Source organism: Tupaia chinensis, unplaced genomic scaffold, assembly GCF_000334495.1.
Source record: "Tupaia chinensis unplaced genomic scaffold, TupChi_1.0 Scaffold144276_1, whole genome shotgun sequence".
In the NCBI taxonomy this organism is placed as follows: Eukaryota; Metazoa; Chordata; class Mammalia; order Scandentia; family Tupaiidae; genus Tupaia; species Tupaia belangeri.
Genome location: NW_006204133.1, coordinates 6235367 through 6261512, shown reverse-complemented (window position 1 = coordinate 6261512; position 26146 = coordinate 6235367). Strand labels below are relative to the sequence as shown.

General features: G+C 42.6%; 1 protein-coding gene and 1 pseudogene across 5 annotated transcripts in view; one reads left to right on the top strand and one right to left on the bottom strand.

Annotated features, from left to right (window-relative positions):
- The first annotated feature begins 3583 nt into the window (after positions 1 to 3583).
- On the top strand, positions 3584 to 4975 carry LOC102478156 (magnesium transporter NIPA2-like; annotated as a pseudogene).
- A 6993-nt stretch (positions 4976 to 11968) lies between these two features.
- Positions 11969 to 26146, bottom strand: part of IL1R2 (interleukin 1 receptor type 2) — a 59878-nt gene continuing 45700 nt past the window's right edge. For all 5 annotated transcript variants that reach the window (XM_014583393.2, XM_027767529.1, XM_006166619.2 and 2 more), the window contains 6 exons: positions 25827 to 26007; positions 22329 to 22506; positions 19313 to 19375; positions 17260 to 17395; positions 14462 to 14604; positions 11969 to 12165 (listed from right to left, as the gene is read on the bottom strand). In XM_014583393.2, coding sequence (XP_014438879.1) covers positions 11981 to 12165; positions 14462 to 14604; positions 17260 to 17395; positions 19313 to 19375; positions 22329 to 22506; positions 25827 to 26007 — 886 coding nt within the window. In that variant the 3' untranslated portion in view covers positions 11969 to 11980. The remainder of the gene's footprint in view (positions 12166 to 14461; positions 14605 to 17259; positions 17396 to 19312; positions 19376 to 22328; positions 22507 to 25826; positions 26008 to 26146) is intronic.

Genomic DNA, 26146 nt, shown 5'->3' with positions numbered 1-26146 from the left:
GAGGGTGGGGGATGGGGAATCAGGGATGGCAAGACAAAGGGCAAGGTATGCAGGACGTAAGAATTGGAAAATTATTTGCTGAGAACATGTATGTGGATGTGCTTGATTGAGCCAATGCACAGTGTATTTTGGATGGAAAATTCATTTGTGTGTTGTGATGGTGTAAAGTGAATTAATAAAAAAAAAAAAATTAAACCCCTTGATGTATACGAAATGTTTTTGGTGTGTAATATAGAGGAAGCTTGGATTAAATTTTCTAAATTGCAATTATCTCAAAGCTTTTCCTTTATCCTTACTTTCAGAAGAGATGTTATGAAGTTGAGTCTATTTTTCAGTTCACTAATATGTTTCAGTGTATATTTGTCTGGCAGCCCTCCCTATCTCCCTATTTAAATTTCTAGGTTTTTTGGGTTGCCCTTTCCAAACACACCAATTCTTTTTTTTTTTTTGAGAGAGAGATTTTTGCTATAGGGCACATGCGCTTGCTGGAGAGACAGAGAGACAGAAAGCAAGAAATCGCCCCCCAGGAGACATGACCACCCCACGTACCCTCCTCCTCTATTCTCCTCTCAGGATCTTGGGCGCACATGCTCACATGCCCGGCATGAATTTTAAGCCACTGGGTCCGGCATTCAAACTGTGGTCAACTACATGGGAGTCCAGCAATGTAACCATCACACCATCTGTTGGTCCCCCACATGACCTATTCTTGCTGATTCTTCCACTTTAGCATTTCTAAATCATCCTTTTCAGTCTGAAAATTAAATTCCACCTTCCTGAAAGGCAAATTATGTCTTAACCATCTTTGTTTCTACAACACTTTCCATTGAGCCTCACAAAGACAGACGTTTAGTACATTTTTGTTAAATAAATAAATTTCAAACTCATTTAGATAGCTTCTACTCTTATTTATTCAGACCTAAGGGCATCTCACTTTTTTTTTTAACATTTAATCATTGTATGTATTTATAGTATTCTATGTGGGTTCTCAAAGCACAGATGTATTGTATGTCAAACAAGTCAATGTGCAGTATCTTTCTATTCCTGTGTCTGTTAAATGTTCTTTTTCTTCCCCCATGAGTTTTCCCTCCCACCCTCAACTGTCCACCCCCTCCTATTCGGTCTATGAAATTTCCTCTTGCTCTTTCTGCCCAAAGCACAGATATTCTGTATATATTGAGTGGGGACACACACATATCTTTCATAGTCTGACTTGTTTCACTTAGCATTCAACCTTCTATATTTCTCCATTTTGTATCAAAATCAAAAATAGGCTCACATTGTTTTTGTTTGTTTGTTTGTTTGTTATGGCTGAGTAGTTTTCCATAGCGTAGACTGGGATATTTGCCTCAGCGACGAATCTGGCAGCATGGTGAGCAGCAGGGAGGCCAAGCTGCAGAGAGACCATGGTTCATCCCCTGCCACACACCTTTGAATTCTCAGAATTCATCATTTCCTGAAGCATGCAGCATGCATTTTCTGTCTTCCTCAATTGAAACTCAGCAGCTCAGCCTCAGGTGCACCTGTTCTCTAGAAATGAGGAGGGCTTTGAATTATCTAGGTTCAGCAACAATAGTGCAGGTTATGGGAAGAATATCAGGGAGCCAGAGCAGCAGAGAGATCACCAATTACTTCTCCCTGTATGCCTTTGAATGCTCAGAATTAACTTAAAGAGTTTAGGAAGAATCGTATTACTTACCGGGTGACCAGAAACATTGCAGAGGTACAAGAAATATGAGAAATCAAGAAAATATCTCTCCCCCAAAGAAAAAGATCAATTCCTCATAATCCACAGACAATAAAATGGAACTCATGGAGATATCAGATAGACAATTCAGAATACTTATAGTGATAAAACTAAATGAGATGCAAGAGAAAAAAAGATGACAAACTCCAGAAGATGCAAGAGAAAAGAGACAATGAGCTCCAGCAGATGAGGAAGTCCCTCCATGATTTGAAAGTAGAAATAGACACTATAAAAAAGAATCAAACAGAATTGTTAGGGATGAAGGCTATAATACAGGAAATCAAAACCTCCCTCAAAAGTATTAAAAGCAGATGGGACCAGCAGTTAGTGTAATGGCTATGTCGCTGGACTCCCACGTAGTCGACCGTGGTTCGCGTCCCGGACCTGGTGGCTTAAAACTCACGCTGGGCGCGTGTGCGTGCGTACCCAAGATCCCGAGAGGAGAATGGAGGAGAAAGGATTGTGGCGTGGCCACCCCCCCTGGGGGGTGATTTCTCGCTTTCTGTCTCTCTGTCTCTCTCTGTCTGTCTGGCGAGCGCACACGCCCTATAGCAAAAACCTCTCCAAAAAAAAAAAAAAAGTATTAAAAGCAGATTAGATCATGCAGAATATCAAATCTTGGATGTAGAAAACAAAACCTCTGACCTAGAAAAAAATTACCAGAAAGACTGAGAAAATAACTAAGAAAAATGAGGACAATGAGAAATACTAGATACCATTAAGTGCCTAAACATCTGGATACTTGGTATCCCAGAAGGTGAAGAAAATAATAAGGGCATTGATCATCTATGAAATCTTGGAAAAAAATTTTCTAAACCGAGAGAGGCATTCAAATATCCAGACCCAATAAATACAAAGGACCCCAAATAGAATCAACACAAGAAGATCTTCTCCAAGGCACATCATAGTCAGATTGGTCAAACCACAGAAAAAGATAAGATACTAAAATTGGCCAGAGAGGAACATCAGGTTACTTACAACGGGGTAACATTAAGCTAACATCAGACCTCTCATTGGCAACAATACAGAAAAAGAAAGAATAGGAAAATATATTCAAAGTATTAAATAAAAAACAAGTTCAACCAAGATTACTATACCCAGCAAGATTATCCTTCATATGGGGAAAAAAAAGATTTAAAAAAAAAGAAGCCAGGCGCCTGTACGTGTGTGCCCAAGATCCTGAGAGAAGAATGGAGGAGAAGGGATTGCAGTGTGGCCATCCCCTCTCCCCAGGGGGGGTTGATTTCTCACTTTTTGTCTCTCTGTCTCTCTCTGTCTGGCAAGTGCACGTGCCCTATAGCAAAAAAAATTTTAAAAAAAGAAAAAAAAAAAAAAAAAAAAAAAAAAAAAAATTCTCAGATAAACAAAATCTAAAAGAATTTACCAACTCCACACCAGCTCTTGTGGTCTAAAGTGCTGAGGGGAGTGATACACCAGAAAAAGTAAAGTCAGACAGACAAAAAAAAGAAAACAAAAACTACCAAGAAAATGGCCAACTTAATGATAGGTGAAAGTCTGGGCTCTCAGCGGCGGCCCTGGGTGGCGGTCCGAAGGTCATCGGGCAGTTTCCTTCCCCTGTTCCCCATGGAGGAGGCGGCAGACAGCGCTGCATGCCCGGGCTCACACCTCCCCCAAAGGCAGTGGCAGCGGGATACCTGGAGGCAGCGGCCAGGGCCCTTCCTGGGGGTGTGAGCCCAGCGGCCACAGACCCCCAGATCACCGAAGGAAGTCACAAGGCCTACGCAGATTTGAAGACCGCCTTGCCTGCCGCGGGCGCCAGTAGCCGGTGCTCCATGGTCAGTGTGACTCACGGGAGTGGCCCACGTAACAAAAGACATGAGCCAAGGCCGCGGAAAATACTTCTACATGGGTCTGGGGTTGGCTATGAGCTCCAGCATTTTCATTGGAGGGAGTTTCACCCTACCCCTATTGCTAGATGGGAGAAAACACAGAAGTTACTAGATACAGTGAAGATGGTATAAAGATACTGCATAAACGCAGGCCCGTCCTGGTTGAGCGTGTACATTCCTGTCTGAGGGGTTGTCTTTTTTTTTTTTTTTTTTGGAGAGGTTTTTGCTATAGGGCGCGTGCGCTCGCCAGATAGACAGAGAGAGACAGAGACAGAAAGTGAGAAATCACCCCCCAGGGTGGATGGTCATGCCGCAATCCCTTCTCCTCCATTCTTCTCTAAGGATCTTGGGCACGAACACCCACGCACCTGGCGTGAGTTTTAAGCCACCAGGTCCGGGACGTGAACTGGGGTCAACTATGTGGGAGTGCAGTGACATAGCCATTACGCTAACCGCTGGTTCCCTGAGGGGTTGTCTTTTGTCATCTGTCTCCAAGTGGGAGCTGGTGAGGTGACCAACTTCAGTGCACATGCGTTCACACCAGCCACACTGGTGACTTTGCTCGGGGCACTCAGAGTCCTCGTAAGTGCCATTCTTTCTTCATACTTCCTAAATGGAAGACCGAATCTTCATGGGAAAATCAGGTGTTTGCGGAGCATCCTAGGATCTATAGTCATGGATGCTCATGCACCAAAAGAAGAGGAGATTGAGACCTTAAATGAAATGTCTCATAAGCTGGGTGGCGCAGGTTTTGTGGTCTTTGTCACCCTGTGGTCATCGTGTCCCTGATACTGATCTTTGTGGTGGGACCTCACCGTGGACAGATGAACATCCTCGTGTACATAACAACCTGCTCATCGGGGCGTTCTCCATCCCCTGTGTGAAGGGCTTGGGGACTGCCATCAAGGAGCTACTGGTCGGGAAGCCTGAGCTGCGGCACCCTCTGGCCTGGGTCCTGCTGCTGAGCCTCGTGGTCTGTGTGAGCACCCAGCTCAACTACCTGAACTGGGCCCTGGACATATTCAACACCTACATCGTGATGCCCATATACTACATGTTCTTCACCACGTCTGTGCTCACCCGTTCCGCAATCCTCTTCAAGGAATGGCAGGACATGCCTGTCCACGATGTCATTGGTACTTTGAGTAGCTTCTTTACCATCATTGTGGGGAGATTCTTGTTGCATGCCTTTAAAGACGTCAGCTTTAGTCTAGCAAGTTTGCCTGTGTCTTTTCAAAAAGACGGCAAAGCAATGAATGGCAATCTCTCTAGTATGTATGAGGTTCTGAATAACAATGAAGAAAGCATGAGCTATGGAAAAGAACAACACACCGGTGAAAACAGTTCCTGGAGAAATGCAAATCTGGCACCTTTTTAAAAAATGTCATTGAAAGGTTAATCTATAATTCTGTTGTAAAATGAGCCCAAATATCAAAAGGTCTTTGAAAAAGCATTGTCCTCCAATAATTTTCTCTAAAGATAATCTTTTCTAAGGTTTCACTAATTTGGACCAATAATTACTTTTCTTATGTTTACCTGAGGATCATTCACTAGAACGACTATAGTACGAGGCTAGTTTCTGTTAAACTATATTGCTGTGGCAATATTTTACATTCTGAATCCTCAAATCTAAATGCACTAACAACAGTTTCAAGTCTATAAAAGTGATTTTTTGCATTGGTGACAGGAGTCTGAAATGTGCACTTGTCACCCCAACTCTGTCAGTCCCAGACCATGTGCTGTCTTTTTATTTGAAAGAACAGTTACCTGAATACTGTATCCTATGACTTTCCTTACCTTTAAAAAGAGAGACAGACAGACAGACAGACAGACAGACTGATTGAATGGATAAAAAAGGACTGGGGTTGCAATACTGTTTTCAGACAAAATAGGCTTTAAGATGAAAACTGTAAGAAGAGACAAAGGGCACTATGTCACAATAAAAAGGCTAGTTCATCAAGAAGACATAATGCTTATAAAAATCTATGTATCCAACTCAGGAACACCCAAACATGTGAAGGAAAGACTGCTAGATCTAAAAGGAGAGCTAGACTGCAACACACTAATTGGGGATCTCAACAGCCCATTATATCCTTTAGACAAAACATCTAGACAAAAAATAAGCAAATAGTTTCAGGACCTAAATGATACCATAAATGAAATGAACTTGACAGACATCTATAGAACTTTCCACCCCAAATCCACAAAATAAACATTTTTCTCACCCCTACATGGAAACTTTTTGAAGGTTAACCACATGATAAGGCACAAATCAGCCTTTATAGATTCAAAGGCAAAGAAACCATATCCAGTATATTATCTGACCATAATGGAATTAAATTTGATATTAATTTCAGGAAAAATCCTCAAAAATACACAAACATATGGGACCAGCAGTTAGCGTAATGGCTATGTTGCTGGACTCCCATATAGTCGACCGCGGTTCACGTCCCGGACCCAGTGTCTTAAACTCACACCGGGCATGTGTGCGTGTGTGCCCAAGATCCAGAGAGGGGAATGGAGGAGAAGGGATTGTGGCATAGCCATCCCGCCAGGGGAGTGATTTCTCACTTTCTATGTCTCTGTCTCTCTCTGTCTGTCTGGCGAACACACGCGCCCTATAGCAAAAATACACAAACACATGGAAACTAACAATCTACTCCTGAATGACTCTACAAATACTGAAGATTTTAGGACTAAAATCAGAAGCTTTATGGAAACAAATGATAATGAGTACACAAGTTTCCATAATCTATGGGATACTACAAAAGAAGTCATAGGAGGAAATTCATAGCAATTAGCATGCATAAGAAAAAGATGGAAAGGTGGCAGATAGACAACCTAACATCATGCCTCAGGGGATTTAAAAACAACAACAGAAAGTCCAGAAAATGCCAGGGGAAAAGAAATAATAAAGATTCAAGCAGAAATAAATGAAATAGAAAATAAAGGGACTATATAGAAAATAAATAAAAGCAAAAGCTGGTTCTTTGAAAAGATTAACAAGATTGACACACCATTAGCTAGACTAATTAAGAAGAAGAAAGGAATCAGATAAATCAAATTCACTATGAAACAGGCAATATTACAACAGACACAATAAAAATACAAAACCTCATTAGGGGATACTATGAGCAACTATATACCTACAAACAAGAAAACCTGGATCAGATGGACAAACTCCTAGACACATATAACCTACTAAGATTGAATCAGGAGGATGTAGAAAGTCTGAATAGACCCATAGCAAGTAATGAGATTGAATCAGTAATAAACAACCTCCCAACAAAGAAAGTCTAGGTCCTAATGGCTTCACTTCTGAATTCTACAAAACTTTTACCCCCATTCTACTTAAATTATTTCTAAAGACCCAAAAGGACAGAATCCTCCAAAATTCATTTTATGAAGTCTCCATCGCACTCATTCTCAAAACAGATTAAGACATGACAAAAAAGGAAAACTACAGACCAATATATCTGATGAATATAGATGCGAAATTTCTCAACAAGATACTAGCAAATCATATCCAACAACATATGAAAAAAATTATTCATCACGATCAGGTAAACTTTATTCCAGGGATGCATATGTTGACGTTCAACATATGCAAAACCATAATGGCTTCACTTCTGAATTCTACAAAACTTTTACCCCCATTCTACTTAAATTATTTCTAAAGACCCAAAAGGACAGAATCCTCCAAAATTCATTTTATGAAGTCTCCATCGCACTCATTCTCAGAACAGATTAAGACATGACAAAAAAGGAAAACTACAGACCAATATATCTGATGAATATAGATGCGAAATTTCTCAACAAGATACTAGCAAATCATATCCAACAACATATGAAAAAAATTATTCATCACGATCAGGTAAACTTTATTCCAGGGATGCATATGTTGACGTTCAACATATGCAAAACCATAATCATAATACACCATATTAACAGAAAGAAATATTTTTAAATGATCATTTTAATCTATGCAGACAAAGCATTGGACAAAATACAATATCTTTTCATGATTAAGAATTTTAGCAAAGTCAGCATAGAAGGGTCATTTCTCAACACAATAAAAGCCATCTCTGAAAAACCTATAGCTAACATTATACTAAATGGGGAAAAAACTGAAAGATTTTCCACTAAAATCTGATATAAAACAAGGCTGCCCACTTTCTCCACTTCTTTTCAATACAGTGCTGAAAGTCCTAACCAATGCAATTAGAAAAGGCAAAAAAGAGTTGAAAATATCTCTATTTTCAGATGACATGATACTATACAAAGAAGACCCAAAAGTATCCATGAAAAAACTTCTTGAATTACTAAGTGAATACACTAAAGTGGCAGGATATAAAATCAACATCCAAAAATATATAGCATTTCTATATACGAACAACAAGCTGGTCAAGGTAGAACTGACGAAAGTAATACCTTTACCATAAAATGTATAAGATACCTAAGGATAAATCTAACCAAGGAAGTCCTCTACAAGGAAAACTATAAAAGTCTTTAAAAAGATATTGAAAAAGACACAAAAAAGTGGAAGAACATCCCATGTTCCTGGATTGGAAAATTAACATAATCAAAATGGCAATTTTACCCAAATTAGTCTACATATTTAACACAATTTCTATCAAATTACCAGAGATATTCTTCACAGATCTAGAAAAAACAATCATAGAATTTATCATGAATCATAAAAGACCCCATATTGCCAAAGCAATCCTGTGTTAAGAAGAATGGAGTGGATGTCATCTCATTCTCTGACACCAAAATATATTATAAAGCTTAGTATTGGCACAAAAACAAACACGTTGACCAATAGGACAGAATAGAGACCCCAAAAATAAACCCCAAAACAAACAGCCAACCTTTTTTGACAAAGCGTACCAGTCAATCCAGTGGGAAAAGAAAAAACCTCTTTAGCAAATGCTGCTGAAAAAACTGAGTATTGGGAACCAGCAGGTAGCGTAATGGCTATGTCGCTGGACTCCCACTTAGTCGACCGTGGCTCGCGTCCCAGACCGGTGGCTTAAAACTCACGCCGGGCGCATATACGTGCATGCCCAGGATCCCAAGAAGAGAATGGAGGAGAAGGGATTGTGGTGTGACCATCCCCCCTGGGGGGTGATTTCTCGCTTTCTGTCTCTATGTCTCTCTCTGTCTGGCTGGCAAGCGCACGTGCCCTATAGCGAAACTCTCTCAAAACAAAAAAAAAACTGAGTATCCACCTGGAGAAAGATGAAACTAGACCCCTATCTTTCACCATTAACAAAAATCAACTCAAAATGGATCAAAGATCAGAACCTAAGAACTCAAACTGTAAAACTACTGGTGGAAAACACTGGGAAAACTCTCGGAGACATTGGGGTAGGGAATAGGGAAAGTCTTCTTAAATAAGTCCCCCAAAGTGTAGGCAATAATCCCCAAAATAGAAAAGTGGAATTACATTTGATTAAGAAGTTTCTGCACAGCAAAAGGCACAGTAACGGTTGTGAATCAGCAACTCTTGGAATAAGACAATATTTTTTAAACTATCCCTCAGATAAGGGACAGATAACCAGAATACACAGGGAATTCAAGAGGCTACCCACCCAAAAATAATTAACACAATTAAAAAATGGGAAAATGAGCTGAAGGACAAAGAACTCTCTAAGGGAGACATATGAACAACTAAAAATCATATGAGGAAATGCTCTACATACCTCATCATAAGAGAGATGCAGATCAAAAGTGCAGTGAAATACTACCTAACTCCAGTCAGAACAGCGAAGATTAAAAATACAAAAGATTAGTGTTGGTGGGGCTGTGATGAAAGGGGAACTCTCCTACACTGCTGGTGGGGATGTAAATTGGTCTGGCCACTGTGAAGAACAATATGGAGTTCCTCAAAGACCTCCAAATAGAACTACAATATGACCCAGCAATTCCACTCCTGGGGATCTACCCAAAGGGCCGGAGAATGTTCAGTCAGAAAAGCGCTCACACATCCATGTTTATTGCAGCATTGTTCACAATTACTAAGTCATGGAATCAACCCAAATTTCCATGAACAGATGAATGGATTGTAAAAGTGTGGCACATATACTCCATGGAATACTATTCAGCCATTAAAAAAATAAATAAAACGAGACTGGCATTTGATATAAAGTGAATGAATATGGAATATTTATTGTAAGTGAAGCAATTCAGGCTATGAAAGAGAGACATTGTACATCTCCACTTAACATATACTTACAGTCTATACTCCATGATAGAGACTGAAAGATTGGAGGATATAAAAGCATTGAAAATAGCTATGGATACTGGAGACAGTGTGGGAGGAAGGTGGGAGAGGGGGAGAGCATAGGGAGGGAAATTAGGGAAAAAAAATAGAGACAAGACATTTATGGGACACAGAAATGGCTTATTACCTGTTAATGACAACGTGAATCGCATCCTCAACTGGACTGAAGTGAAGTATAGTTCCTGTTGGGTAAATTCACTTTGCAAACTAAGTGGTGTATAGTGATTCAATGTATTAAATTTAATTTAATTTTAAAATTGTTTAAGTATTTCATAGTATATATGTGCCACACTTTTTCAATCCAGTTATCCATTCTTGGGAACTTAAGTTGATACCATGTCTTAGCAATTGTGAATAATGTTGCAATAAACATGAATGTGCAAGTATCTTTCCAACTGAGTGTTCTCCTGTCCTTTGGGTAGATGCCCAGGAGTGGAATTACTGGGCCATATGGAAGTTCTATTTATATGTCTTTGAGGAACCTCCACATTGTTCCCCACAGCAAATACACTAATTTACATTCCCATCAACAGTGTAGGAGGATTCCCCTTTCACAACAGCCTACCACCTGGTGTTCCTTTTTGTTTTATTATTATTATTAGTTAGATTTTGCCCTAGAGTGTTTGTGCTTGCCAGAGAGATGCAGAAAGAGATAAAGAGAGGGAAAGTGATAAATCACTCCCCTCCTTGGGAGAATGGCCACACCATAATCCCTTCTACTCTATTCTCCTCTCAGGATTTTGGGTACACATGCACACATTCCCAGAATGTTTCTTAAGCTACCAGGTCTGGGATCCAACTGTGTTCAGTCATGTGAGTCTATCACCTTAACCCATGCCACCTGCTAGTCCCTGTTCTATATTTTTTTCAATTTTAGCCATTTTGACTAGACTTAAGTGATATCTCAGTGTGGTTTTGATTTACATTTCCCTTATGATAAGAGACATTGAACATTTTTTATATGCCTTTTGATCACTTGTATGTCCTCCCTTGAAAATTGTCTGTTCAACTCATTTGTCCTTGTTTTTTACTGGATTTTTCTTTTTTTTTTTTTTGTGAGTACACTGCTTGAGTTCCCTATACATTCTGGTTATCCGTCCCTTATCTGTAGTGAAGTTTGCAAATATTCTCTCCCATTCTGAGGGTTGTCTCTTCATTCTAGTTATTGTGACCTTCGCTGTGTAGAAGCTTTTTAGCCTGAAGTAGTACATTTGTCTCTTTGGGGGATTATCATCTGTGTTTAGGGGTCTTACTTAAGAAATCTTTGCCTACTCGATTCTCTCCAAGACTTTCCCTTATGTTTTCCATCAGCAGTTTTATAGTTTGAGCCTTTATGTTTAGATTTTTTTATCCATTTTGAGTTGAATTTTATTAATGATGAGAGATAGGGGCCTAGTTTCATTTTTCTGCAGGTGGATACCCAGTTTTTCCAGCAGCATTTGCTGAAAAGACTTTATTTTTCCCATTGGATTGACTTCTGCCCTTGTCAAAGATCAGTTGGTGTGTTTGGGGGTTTATTTCTGGATTCTCTAGTCTGTTCCATTGGTCTACATGCCTGTTATTCTGCCACTACCAGACTGTTTTAACTATTACAGCTCTGTAATATATTTTAGAGTCAAATACTGATATGCCTCTTACTTTATTCTTTTTACAGAGTACTGCCTTGGCAATACAGGGTCTTTTATGATTCCAGACAAATTTTGTGAGTGTTTTTTCTGTCTGTGAAGAATGTCTCTGGTAATTTGATTGGAATTGCATTGAATTTGTATATCAGTTTAGGGAAACTAGACATTTTGATTATATTATACTTCTTCAAACATATCACAAGTTGCAGAGAATCACCCACAGAGTGAGCAAAGGGATTGTGGTGTGACCATATCCAGTGGAGGAGGGCTCACTCTCAGAAGCTCACTTGCTTCTGTTATTGGTTTCCAGGCAGGGGGAAAAATCAGAATATAAATCTTTCGTCCTTTATTACAGGCCCACTGCAAATACAGTGGCTCTGTTAAACAATTGAGAAAGTAAGAGAGTCCCTCAAACATGCACCGCCATTTTCATAGGGAAAAAACAAAATAACAAACATAGTTTGTGTTCGGATCATTTCGTTTCCTTTATTTTGCTTGGATAAGATTGGAAGTCTCGAAGGCCAGTCTTTAGCACAGTCAGACCATATAGTTTGTCAATTCTGTGTTTACACCATCTGCGTATCCACATTCCTCCCAAAACCAAGAGGACCAGTGAGAGGGGCGCCAGCGCGATCTTCCAGGAGAACGTGAAGGAGGCTGTGGGGAGAGCAGAGGCACGTCAGAGCCCCGGAAACAGGGTGGGGTGGGCACATGACCATGAAGGAGGCCGTTGGCGTCTGCTCCATCCAATTAGTGTGCTGTGATTTCCTGAAACCACATCCCTCGCACCAAGATTGAGGGTGTCTGAGAATGACCTCTGGCCAGTAGAGAAATGAGCAAGGCAAAACAAAAATCGATTAGGCAAAAAATCAGAAATGGGGCAGGTGCAGAGGCTCTAGCTTTGTCCCGCCAGGAGGATGGTGACTACCTGCCTTTACCAATGAACACAGGTGTTATGACGATTAAACAACATAACAAAGGAGGAGAAAAGAAAGCGTGAATAAAGGAACTTTAGGTGCTGAGATTATTAGACAGCTTGGATCCACCTACTAATATTTGTATATCCTATCCGTTGGCACCTCTGTGTCGTGGGAATATAGAAGGTGACTGTGAATGAAAGTGAAAACTAACTATGAGCACAAAGTGCTACTGGACACATTGTTGATGAGGCCAGAGCTGCACATTTGGAAGATATTGTTAGCCAGTTTGTTCAGGCATCCAGGAACCAACACCTCAGCGTGTTTCTCCAGAGGCGTCTACACCTTAAAACCCCACGAGGATTGGTGGGGCCAGCTCTGTGGCACCGCAGTAATGCACTGCTCAGAAGACAGATCCCAGGCCTGGCTGTCTTGAAACACCACGTGAAACCCAAAATCTGATGGGTTGGAGAACTGAAGAAAAGGGGTTATAGCATGACCAGACCCCGTGAAGAGTGTTCTCTCTCATTCTTATGTGCACACGCATGTGCTCTCTCATGAATAATGGGGGGGGGTGATTATTTTTGTAGAGAAGGTTAGTCAAGCTGTTTGAAAGCACCTTTCAATTCTTGTGCTAGGCTTCCAGCCTCCTCTCTTTGGAATCGACCCTGGCCAGCCCAGCAAAGGATATGCAGGGACAGGGCCTATGTGAGGGGAGATTTTAAAGGTTTCCGGAACTAGGGTCAGAGAAACCACAGGTTCCTTTGGCTCCTCTGTTTCCAGATGGACGTAACTGTCACCCCTCCCTGACTGCACGCCACCCTCTGCACAGACACCCTCGCTCTGCGACTTCCGAACAGGAGCCTGTAACGTCGCGATGTTGGACTTCTCCCAGGAGAATTGACTGTGCAGACCTGGGTGAGCACAGGGGTCTGCATTTTTAACTAGAGGTTCTGGTGGGAGCACAGCGGAAGCAAAGTTGTGCTGAGTGCCACTTCCTGCCTGAGGACGTTCTTGATCCAGTCGCCACCTTTCCAACTTAAACGTGTCTCTAGCTGCCTCCTAGCAAAACACAAGATGTGGAGCAATTTGTGTTTTGTGTTTTTGCAATTTATTTGACTGCCGCGAGATTACCCAGAAGGCACCACTGAAACTCCATCTGGGAATCACTTGAACTTGTCCACCGTCACCTTCTGGCATGGTCAACAGAGCTTACATACCTGTGCCTCCACTTCCTGCTCAAAGACGAGATACTGGGAGGCAATCAACTGGGTCGAAAATGACAACTTGGGTTTTTCTTTTCTTCTTTGTAAAACGTGCTTAAATGGACACTGGGTGATTTGGTTACAGCCTCATATTTACTTCCTGTTGGCTAATGACTGACCCTGGGTATCGCCCGCTCCCCAGGTGACATTTCCAAACCTCTGGATTAGAGTGAGCCACACTCCTCCAGAGTGCTGTGAGCACAGCGGATCCTGGTGACCGAAGGCAGAACCATGTGAGGACACGGGGCTTCTAAAAGTTTACTGCAGATGGGACCAGCAGTTAGCGTAATGGTTATGTTGCTGGACTCCCACATAGTCAACTGTGGTTCGAGTCCCAGACCCGGTGGCTTAAAACTCATGCCAGGCGTGTGTGCGTGCGTGCCCAAAATCCCGAGAGGAGAATGGAGAAGGGATTGTGGTGTGACCATCCCCCCTGGGGGGTGATTTCTCATTTTCTGTCTCTGTCTGTCTGTCTGGCGGGCGCACGCACCCTATAGCAAAAACCTCTCAAAAAAAAAAAAAAAAGTTTACTGCAGAATCATTTTATTTATTTTCCAAAAATCAGCTTGCTATATTTAACTCTTTTATTTGAGTATAATCTCCCAAAGTCCAGCCTTCATACTAACAAAGAAAAAGCCTTTAAAAATGGGAGGCTTGCTTTCAGCCCTCCACTAGGAGACATCGGAGGGGCTCCTAAGAAATCGTCTGAGTACAAGCACCCACAGAACATTCGATGTGTTGCTTTTTCCCCGGTGTCCCCAAAATACATACCTTCTTCGACTTTGGTGTGCAGCGTCTGTGAACTCAGTGAATTACGGGCAGAGCATTTAAAATCTGTGTTCAAATCTTCTCTTACGACTGGATCAAAAATCAAGGGCAGTTCGATGTAGTTCTCGTTATTTTCTGAATATTCCCTGAGGGACAAAACCAGCAGTTAAATGTGGCTTATCACACGCAGGCCTGTCTTTCACAGCGTGGACATCTGGACATTCTCAGTCTGAAGCAGCCCTCGTGCTGAGATTGGCTTCTCGTGTCCTAAAGGTCGGAGCACTTGGACTGTATTTGCGACCTATTTGGGAGAATGTCTAAGCCTGAAGTGCAAGGTCCAAGTGTCAACGAAGACGTTGGTCACTGCCAACAGGACACTTGCTACAAGATGAGCTAGCAGGAGTCAGTTTGGTTTGGTTTGGCTCACGGAAACCTTCATTTTTAAGGTCTTGGATGAACGAAGAACCAGTAGTGGGCATGCAAACATCTAGCTGGAAACCCGACTCCCCCACCAATGAATCATTGGCTTATTGAAAGACAAGCTGTTTCGGATTCCGGTCTTCCGCGGCATCTCCTCTTCTCATCTCGCTGGCTGATTCACACTCTGTAAACTCAGATCCTGACCAGAGGCTGCACCACCCAGAGGAGCAGCTCACCTGAGAGAGCTGCCACAGTGAGGTCAAAGAAGCTGAAGACTTCGCCACTCTCTATTACTATGAACTAATCGTCGAAGCCAGCCGTGGCAGTGCAGCAGTAACACAAGGGTCTGCGGCACTGAAGCCACATGAGAAGGTCCCAGGTTCTTGTCCCGCATGTGCCTGAGTACTCCAGGTACATGTACACCTGTGATCCCGGATGGCTGAGGCTGGGCAGTGAATTGTGTTATGAGGGCTCTCCTGAGGTTGCCCCTTTCTCTCTCTCACCCTGTTTCTCTTTCTGACTCTCTCTGATGGAAAAAATATATAAAATAAACTTAAAACAAAATGAAGGAGTGGATCCATGAGGAATATTTTTATTTCTTCTGTAGGGGAAAAAGTAATTCCTCTAAGTAAACAAACAGTATGAGCAAGCTGACATAGGCATTCGATTGTGGTCCAGTCCTGCAAGCAAATGATTCCACACAGGATTTTTATCCACTAAATTGAATCCAGAAAGACCATTTTTGATAAGACTTTCCAAAAAATGATTTAGCAAGCAAAAGTTTAGGCTAATTCAAAATAATTTTAAAAAAAGCTTTAAAATGTGGAATATTGAGTGGTCTTCTTTCTCATACATAAATGGTTCCCATTTACAAGATTTGATTGTTACCATTACAGAGTAAAACATTTTCTAGAGATGAACGTTCGTGAGAACTAAATTCGTCCTTTCTTGTATTACTAACCTTCCTTAGAGACTGCACCAGCCCATGGTTCCTGAGAAACTGAAAGGCACTACAGATTCTGTGGCTAATTCTCAGAGTCTTTCCCCAGGTTTATAAAAATGTTTGGCAATCGGGAACCAGCAGTTAGCGTAATGGCTATGTCGCTGGACTCCCACGTAGTTGACCGCGGTTCGCGTCCCAGACCCAGTGGCTTAAAACTCACACCGGGCGCGTGTGCGTGCGTGCCTAAGATCCTTTTTTGGCGACGGCACGCCGCCTATAGCGAAAATCTCTCCAAAAAAAAAAAGAATTAAAAAAAAAAATGTTTGGCAATCAGGTTGCAGAGTGGGGAATGTAAACTTTTTTTTTTTTTTTGAGAGGTTTTTTCACTATAGGGCATGTGCACTCGCCAGACAGAGAGAGACAGAAAGCAAGAAATCACCCCCCAGGGGGGATGGTCACGCCGCAATCCCTTCTCCTCCATTCTCCTCTCAGGATCTTGGGCACTCACGCACATGTGCCCAGCGTGAGTTCTAAGCCACCGGGTCCGGGACGCAAATCACGGTCGACTACGTGGGAGTCCATCGACATAGCCATTATGCTAACTGCTGGTTCCCAGGAATGTAAACTTATTAACTCTAAAATACAATTTTTAGCAAAACTCAATTTTTTAAATTCTAACACTCTAATAGTTTGGAATGAAAAATATAGTCACTTTTAATGTGGCATATATGTTATATAATAAATCACTTGAGTGGTATATATGTCATATAAGATATGACATTGCTTCCAAAAAGAAAAGTGAGGGCTCATCCCATGGCCCACATGGCCAGCCGCACAGTTTGAATTCTGGCCTCAGCAGCTTGAAAAACACGACAGATACATGTGCATGTGAGCCTCAGATCCCTATAGGATGAACAAACGGAAGACAAGGAATTGCGGCATGACCAAATCCCACTGGGGAGATGCTTTCTCTTTCTATCTCTTCTCTCTCTCTGTCTCTCTATATCTCTTTGGCAAGCTCATGGGCCCTTAAGCTTTCAAAACAAACAGGAAGAAAACTGGAGTCTACAGAGTCTCTCTATGGAGTCTCTCTACAGAGTCTCTCTACAGAGTCTCTCTCTCTCTTTTTTATTCCCTTTTTTTTTTCTTTTCTTTACAGAGACTTTTGCTATAGGGCATGTGTGTGCACCAGAGAGACAAACAGAAAGCGAGAAATCACCACCACCACCGCTCCCCTGAGGGATGGCCACATGGCAATTCCTTCTCCTCCATTCTCCTTTCAGGATTTTGGACATGCACACACATGTGCCTGGTGTGAGTTTTAAGCCACCGGGTTCAGGACTCAAACTGTGGTCGAATACATGGGAGTCCAGCGATGTAATCATTATGCCATCTGCTGGTCCCAGAGTCGCTTAACAGAAGAGCCTCGCCCACTTACCGGTACAGCCCTTCAGTCACACGGCCTCCCGGGTAGGCATCCTCTATGTCTGTGTTGTTGGCCGTCCACCACAGAAGGGTGATTAAGGGTTTGTTGGCTCCCAGAAACACCTTGCACGGGATTGTCAGTTTTGACCCTGTGTACAGCAGGACACCGCATGTCAGTCATCAGATTCCAGCACCAGAAGAGGAATGGCCAACCCACCCGCGTCAGCACATCCAAGCGGTGGAGCCCACTGTGCCTACTCAACCACCCCTCATCAGACAATTCCTTTCTCAGAAGGAAATTTAGTTCCTCAAAGACTCTGCTCACTTAGAGCTTTAATATCCCCCACCTGCCTCCAGCTCCTTCAGCTGGTCTCCATGGTAGCTAAACACCTAGAGGCACATGGAGTGGGTGGTTTCGCCAGGACCACTCTGTCCCTCCATGGCATGGTGAATTCAAGGACTACCTTCCACAATTTATTCTGGTTGCCTCCAAAACCCAGGCTCATGTGCAGGTCCCCTCTCTCTGCCCTTTGCTGTCCTCAGCTCTCACAGGTCCCCTGTGACATTCTATCCCCAGACAGCTCTCACTTAAAATTAAGCCTTTCAAGAGCCGCCATGTATATTTCCTGTGGGTGGTGCCTTCTGCAGTTGTCATGCGGTGTCACGGCTAGCACTGGATAGCCCTGCTCTGTCATGCGGTGTCACGGCTGGCACTGAATGGCCCTGCTCTGTCATGCAAGTTATTTTTTTGCTATGCACCAAAAAGGAGGGAAATTTTTTAAAAAAGAAACAAACAAGCAAAAATAAATGCTTTCTACTTATTTCTTCCTCATAGGTGATATGTTTTTTACCGTACTTGGCCTCAATCAGGCTCAGAAGGCCAGGCCTTCTCCCTCCTTTGCCACTGTGATGACCTTAAAGGTTTCCCTCAGCCTTCGCAGCCCACTGAATCTGGCAATGCTGCTCCACCATGCACGGCAGTGCATTCAAAGCAACCGATGGGACCTGGGGTCCCCTGGCTGAGGATGACCAAAGAGCTGGGAACTGGGACTCCTGTTGGCATCCGTGTCTCCACTACCTGTTCCCAGAACCAAGGTGGCCATGTGGGTGCAACCTGCATGCAGCCAGCAATCCCAGCTCTTCTCTTTTCTCTATTCTCTACAATTAAAATGTAAAACTTAAACCCAACACCAAACAGATGTACAAAAACAATAAAACTTTAAATAGGATTCCATAGTCAGGGCTTAATAAATGAGCAGCAGACTCACAAAGTCATTGTGTAAAAACACACACTCACAAAGGGTTCAGGCTTCACTGACACACAGGCCTGAGTCTGAACCCCCAGCCTGACTTTGTGGTGTTTTGACCTTCACTGAATGAATGTGACCCCCTGGGTGGCGTTTCCACCTATAAAATGGGAGAAATAATACCTTCCTACAGAGTGAGTGGTTGGTTGCATGAGGTCTCACTGGACATAGCAGATGCTCAGTAAACATCAATCCCTTCCCCACTACTAGCATCAGAAGGTTATTACTATAGCTTACTCAGGTACCTTTGCTTGCCATTGGTGGGGACTGGCCAGAAAGTATGAGCGAAATATGGAAAACCCGATTGTCACTTGCATCACACCGTTCAATCAGTAATATTGACAACAAGAAATTGACTCTAGCCACAGCCAACTCCACTTTACAAATGGAGTCTTAGAAAAACGCCAACTGTCAGCCATGTTTAGGTAACATGGATTTTTAATATCCTGAAGATACTGGCTGCTTAAACGATTCATGTTGTTTATCCTTTCACTCAGTTAATAACTGCTGCCAACATCTTCATTTTGGATTTTGAAGGTGAAGTTTTCATGAAGCAAAGTAGACTTGTTCTCAAACACTGTCACTTCTAACAACCTTAGACAAAGGGAGATGTTATCCCAGCCTCACACTCTGGGCCTCCACGTTCTCCACCTGGGAACTCTGCCCCCTAGAGGGGCAGGTATGGCCAGCAGGCCCAAGTCTCCCCTGCCCCTCAGAGCTGAGATGTGGAGTACCCCCGCAGGTCCCCACCGGCCTTACCCAGAGAAGCTGATATGGTGTTCAGGGGAGAAATAAGCACAGGAATGATCTTGTCTTCCCTTTCTGAGAAAGACACAAGGAAAAGAGATTCAATCAGGAAAGTCTTCATTTCAAATCTGAAATTCCATTGTTTGGCTAATGAACCCAGTTATCCTTTACAAAGTGGCCAGGCATTGTTGAAAATCAACCTTTGCCTGGCAAAGGAAACAGACTCTTCACAAAACTGAACATCTTTGGCCAATGCCTCTCAGAGCAGAGCGATTACTGGAAGAGGATGCAATCAAACGCATTCCACTGATGGGCCTCTTTGTTCTCTCTCTGGGATAAACAATCAACCATTTCCCTCCCAAACTTCCCAGACACATTATTTCTAATTAACATATAATAATTGTACACACTTGTGCGGGTACAATGTGACTTTTCAGTACATAAATACAATGTGTAATAACCGAATCAGAGTAATTAGGATACCTATCATTTCAACCACGTGCCATTCCTTTGTGTGAGAATATTCAAAGTCCTCTTTTTATAGTTACTCTGAGATATCCAGTAATTTGTTATGAACTATATTCACCCCACTGTATTTTGTGAAACTAGACATTGTTCTGTTGTGTCTTTGTAACTTTGTTTCCATTACCAGGCCCTAAGAGAGATGTTTGCTATAGCATACGGGCGCTCACCAGAGATAAAGACAGAGAGCCAGAAATCACCACCCAGCCCCCCAGGAAGGATAGCCACACTGCAATCCCTTCTCCTCCATTCTCCTCTCGGGATCTTGGGCACACACATGCGCATGAACCCAGCATGAGTTTTAAGCTGCCAGGTCCAAGATTCAAACCTCAGTCAACTACATGTGAGTCCAGCAACATAACAATTATGCCATCTGCTGGTCCCCCGGCCCTATTCTTAGTAGTCATGTTCATAATAACCACAGGATGGGCTTTATCCAATGGTCTACTTGTCTACTTGTCCTAAAACTCTCTCTTCCACCTCTCCAGAGGCTGAATACTGAAGATTCGCTTCAAAAAAAGGCACAGGGGTTCCAAACCCTCAGTCTGTAACGTTATTGGCACACTGAGTGATGAACACAGTAGCCCAGCCTTGGCCACTGATGTCTTATTCATTAAAGGGATGGACTCGTGGGAGAGACACGAGTGGATCTCCAAGGGATCAGAGAAACTAGGCACCTGAAGTAGAACAAGGAGGACAGTTAGGAGGTGAGTGGAGGGCTGTGAGTTCTCTCCACTCTGGCTTCTCCATGCTCACCTCTTCCATGGAAGAGTATTTGAAATCCTAACATGAATGACCATTGGACAACAGAGCAGCGCAGCCCTGGGGGCCCATGGCCCTCACCTGAGGCTGGAAGCCTCTTCCTCCTCTCAAAGTCCCACTGCTGCCACGCAGAGCTATGACAATCAGGGAGAGAAAGAAGCCTCCAGGACTAGGTATCTCAGTGGTTCTCAAACTCAGAGATGCACCAGCATAACTGGAGAGCTTGTGACATACAGATTGCTGCCCCCCATCTAGAAAATTCCAGTTTTGTGGGTCTGCATTGGAGGCCAAGGCTTTGCCTGTCTAATGAGTACCCTGAACTACCCTCGGGCAGCCACTGAGCTGCAGCAGGACGGCAACACAGGATAACACAGTATGTAGGTCTGTCGCCCCCTCGTGTTCCTCTGCAGTATCGCATGAGCAGGATAAGCTGGGGCCCACGGAAAGGCACAGCAGCCTCAGCCGCCAGCCCTGTCCGGGAACAGATGTGGATATGAATGAATCCTCACAGAACAGCAGAAGAAATACAGTCCAGGGACTTGGGTTCATGGGAGATGTGATGTTCCTTGTAGTAAAAGTGAATCTCAGTATTCTCTGCGAGGGAAAAAAGTCTTTTTCTCTCACCAATTGTTTAACCTTAATATGTTCCCCAAACACTATGAAGTCCTCTTTAATGACTCTAATTTTGTTAGTTATTCAGAAAATTAAATAAAGAAACATGGATTGGCTCCATGACGCAGCAGTAACTCACTGCTCGGGGGAAGCAGGATTTCACAGGGCAACCTTGGTTCAAATCCCTGGCCAGGCCTGAGACACACCAGGTATACAGTGGTTATCAAGACCCATTGGGCTGGAGGGCTGGAGGAAGAGAATGGTGGCATGTGCAGACCCTGTGAAGAGTCCCCCTGCCAAATGACATGCATGTGCTCTATAACAAAGTTCAAAAACGAAAGAAAGAAACCTGGCATACTCTGAAGGGCAGAGCCCGTGGGGACACACACGCCTGTGCACATGCTTGTACACTCCTGGCACCGGCTCCCTGTCCAGCACATGGAAGGGCTGGGGTCGATGCTGACAGATGCCACATACTGACCAGCACTCCTCACAACCTATTTCCAAGCATAATTCACTTAACGTAATGAGCAAGAACTCTTACCCTTTGAAGTTCTGGTACCAAGGGCAACCAGTAGGTCGCTGTAAAAGTCATGATGTAGTTTTCCTTGGTTTTCCTCTGCAAATATGTCTCATGACTTTTTTTGAAAGCCCAATAGATACGCCTCAAGGAACTTTTTTTTTTTTAAAAAAAAGGACAATTTCCACTGGATAGCCTTCTAGTTAAAAGCAATAAATACGACCTTAGTATCCTAGAATTTTACACAAAGTCGTGGCCATTGTATTCTCACTGCTGACCCGGTAGTCGGGAACTTTCCACGGGAGATTTTCAAAGGGGCCTTGCAAGGAAAGCATTACTTGCCCCTCAGATGCTGTGTTTTGCCCTTGGCCTTGGAATCTTATCAACTGCCAGGGATGCGTTCATCCTTCCTCCTTGACACTTTCCAAGGGTCACGCACACGCCTTATTAACCCTCAGGTTTGGGAGAGATGGAAATCCATTTTCCTTTTCCTTTTATGCCAGGAATCCTGTGCAAACCGTGGTTTGTGTCATTCTGATCGGTGTGAAACCCGCTTTGTCCACGCTTGGTTCTGAACCAGGACAGACAGATCTCTCCACAGCAAGCACTTACCTTCTCTGACGCGTAATTCGATATCCCTAGTGACGTTGTAGTCTCTGCCCTCGTGGGAAAACGTTAGGACGCAGCTATAATAGCCCGCGTCCTCTGCAGATACGTCGTGTATGAGTAAGCGGGTGTTCTCGCTCACGCCTAGAAACCGATCGCTGCTGTGGTCCAGAAGGACAGAGCCCTGAGGAGAAAGCGTTAAGTTTATGTTACATATTCATTCACACTTCGAAAGCTATGAGTCACGTCGACGTTACCTACCCGTGTTCAACTTGCACCCCTCGTGTCTACTTTGCCATTTTGGTACGTTGGGTATAGTTTTAACTGTATTTTTAGAAAAGGGAATTTGTTACATATAACACACAGAAAATGGCTGGATTTGTTTAACCATAAGATGTCAAGCATGTTTGCTCAAGTGCAATGGGGGAAAAAAGAGAATTAGCTCTTCAGTGGCAAAGTAGGACATTTAAAGTACAAATGAACTGCTTCCTACGATAGGCCTTAGAAAATATCTAGGAAGGGGACCAGCAGATGACGCAGTGGTTAAGACACTGGACTCCCACATGGTCGACCACGGATCAAGTCCCAGACCCAGTGGCTTGAAACTCACACCGGGAATGTGTACATGCACACCCAAAATCCCAAGAGGAGGGTGGAGGAGATAGGATTGTGACATGACCATCATCCCTGCGGAGGGTGACTTCTCACTTTCTCTCTGTGTGTCTTTCCAGCAAATGTATGTACCCTACGGGAAGAATCTCCCTAATAAATATATATCTGTGTGTGTGTGTGTGTGTGTGTGTGTGTGTATCCAGGCAGAACACTACTAAATAGTCATGATTTGGACGACAATGTTCAGAAAAGATGAAGTTGCAGTAATTACTTCAAAAATAATTTCAGTGGGGCCAGCAGATGGCATAGCAGTTACGTCACTGGACTCCCACATGGTTGCCAGTTGGTTCAAGTCTTAGATTCGGAGGCTTCAAAATCATACCGGGCTTGTGTGCATGCATGCCCAAGATCCTGGAGGGAGAACAGAGGAAAAGAGATTGTGGCATGGCCATCCCCCCTGGGGAGTGACTTGTCACTTTCCCTCTCACTGTATCTGTCTCTCTCTACAATGAGCACATGCACCCTAAGGCAAAAATCTCTATAAATAAATAAATAAATAAATCATTTCAATGTTAGGAGTCAGTAAGACTGAAAAAAAGAAAACATGTAATAAAAAAGTAAATGGGAAAAACGAGTCCACACTCCTCACATGGACACAAGATTCTGTGGGTTCTCTGCAAAACAGAGCTCTCAAGAACAAGGCCTCCCCCAAAATAGGAAGTGCCTAGTGGGATTTAAGAACGCATACTAGCAAGTACACAATGTTCTCAGGGACCTCTCTTTCAAAACCATGATGAGGGAAACGTGTAATAGTCCATTGTAGGGTTGAGTCATTTCAGAATCTTACTCTGAATGGGAACACAGAGACAATTGAGAGAGTTAGTTAGATGGCTCACTAATCGTTTCACAACGTATTTGAAAGGGGAGATTTCATTGTCCCAAACAGGGCCAAGCACCACCGCTGCCCCAGGAGTGTGCAGGACCTGGCCTCCTGGGTTAGAGCCTTGGCTTCGTAGCTCACCAACTTCGTGACTTTGTAAAAGTTCTTATGTTCTCTTATCTAGAAAATGAAGACGCTGACAGTCCTTACTTCACTGGGTTGCCTGTTAGAAACTTCGAATAGGACTGGACACAGGATGTGGCCAGTCACCTTTCACATTATTAGGAAAAGGATGAATGTTATTGTGCGCCTCCATGACATCCTCATCCACCTGCGTTTATTAAGCACCGTGTGTATGCCAAGCACTGACTACGTATACACCACTCCATTTACTCTTCAGAACAATCCCAGGCAATGGAAATTACCAACTGTCGTTTTACAGAGCAAACAGGTTCCAGGCTACCCAACAGGGTAATGAAGGAACAGGGTTTAAACCCAGGCCCATAGACTTCAGAGTCGGGGCTCTTTCCTCCACGGTACAACCTCTCCTTTGACCTCTCTGTGATCTTCTCAAACCTAACGACAAGGCCTTCTGTAGCTGGGCCGTCTTATTTATAGCAGCTGGCTACTTTCTTCTACTTCCTGAAAATCATTTCAAAGTTTTCAATATGAAATGAATACCCCAATTATATCTTGTAGTGTTTGTATAAGTCATCTGGTTACCCTGTATTGATTATACTGTTACTTCCTACCAGTGACTAAACAAAAACCTGTACTTTCTGGTATCCATCTGTTGTCTATACCCAGCTATGGTTTCCTGTCAGGAAAGGGCCAGATTGCAAATATTTAGGCCTTCCAGTTCTCGTGGTCTCTGTCACAACTAGAAAGTTAAAACAGCCACCACTGTCACATAAAGAAATGAATGTGGCTGTGTTCCAGTAAAACTTTATTTGTAGAAACTGACATTTGAATTGTATGTAATTTTCACATGTCATGAAATAGTCTTCTTTTAGTTTTTCATCAAACATTTAAAAATGGAAAACTTTCTTTAATTTGTGAGCCATACAAAAACAGATGGCAGCTATATTTGGCCCCTGCCATATTTTGCCACACCTTGTCTACGCAGTGACAGCAAATGATCTCCTCTGGGATCATTAAAACACCCCATCGTATTTACCCAACCAACTGCAGGAGCAAATCGTGTTTATACTTATTCTTTTAACCTAAAGTCTGTCATGTGCTTGGAAAAACAAACAAATAAACAAAAACTTCTTTACTATGTGTACAAAGTTGTGACGTGACTAATTTGTTTCTAAATTTTTAAAGACAAATGTGAGTAAAAAGCTATTTGCTTCGGCTGATATTCACCCGGATTGTATTTTCTATTCTGTCTTCACAAATTGCCATTTCAAGGACCCTTGCCCAAGCCATATAAAAACAAATAGAACATTCCAACCCCAGGACCAGTAGTAATCCCTGCCCTATTTGATTGTTTTATGTATATGGGGGTGTGGGGGTGTGTATGTATGTATATATCACAACCCACACACATATATATAACAATCAAATATATATATATTTGAATGAAATGAGACCTAGGTCTTTTATGTGTTCACTAGTACAATCCACACACATATACATACTAGGCTGTCGGAAAAGTTGTGATGCATTTTTGCATAGAAAACTGACAACCCAATATATAACATAAGTGCATACACACACACACATATACACATATATATATGTCTACATATATATATGTGTATATATATATAAACAATTATATTAGGTTGTCAGGATAGTCATGACCTATTTTTCTATGTTTATCTATGCAAAAATGCCTCATTACTGTCCCAACAACACTATCTATTTATATATATATCTCTATATAGATATTTATAGATATACAGAGATATAGATAGATAGATAAATTAAATGTCTTAAGAAATAAAGCTTCTGTATGTCCCTTAGTACAATGCATTTTATTGCAATGGTAATGTTTTAAGGTGTACCTTGTACCAATGGATCCTCACGTCAGTTTTGTTACGGATGAATTCCTCCAGGTGAGGACACACTAACAACCCAGAGGATGGCAGGGTCACAGTTTGCACGTAGGAGATGAGCTCCAGAGAAGTTTCTGTGTTCTCAAAAACCCTGAGACCGATGGCCATTTCATCACAGTAAGTGGCATTTCTAATTTAAAAGAAGAAATAATAAATGCAAAGCAAAATAAAAGTAAAACTGAAATTAAGAATTTTCCCAGTCCCCATTAAGTTCTACATCAGCATTTTCTTAATTAAGATTGCAACACTTCGGTTTCTGACTCTTCTGA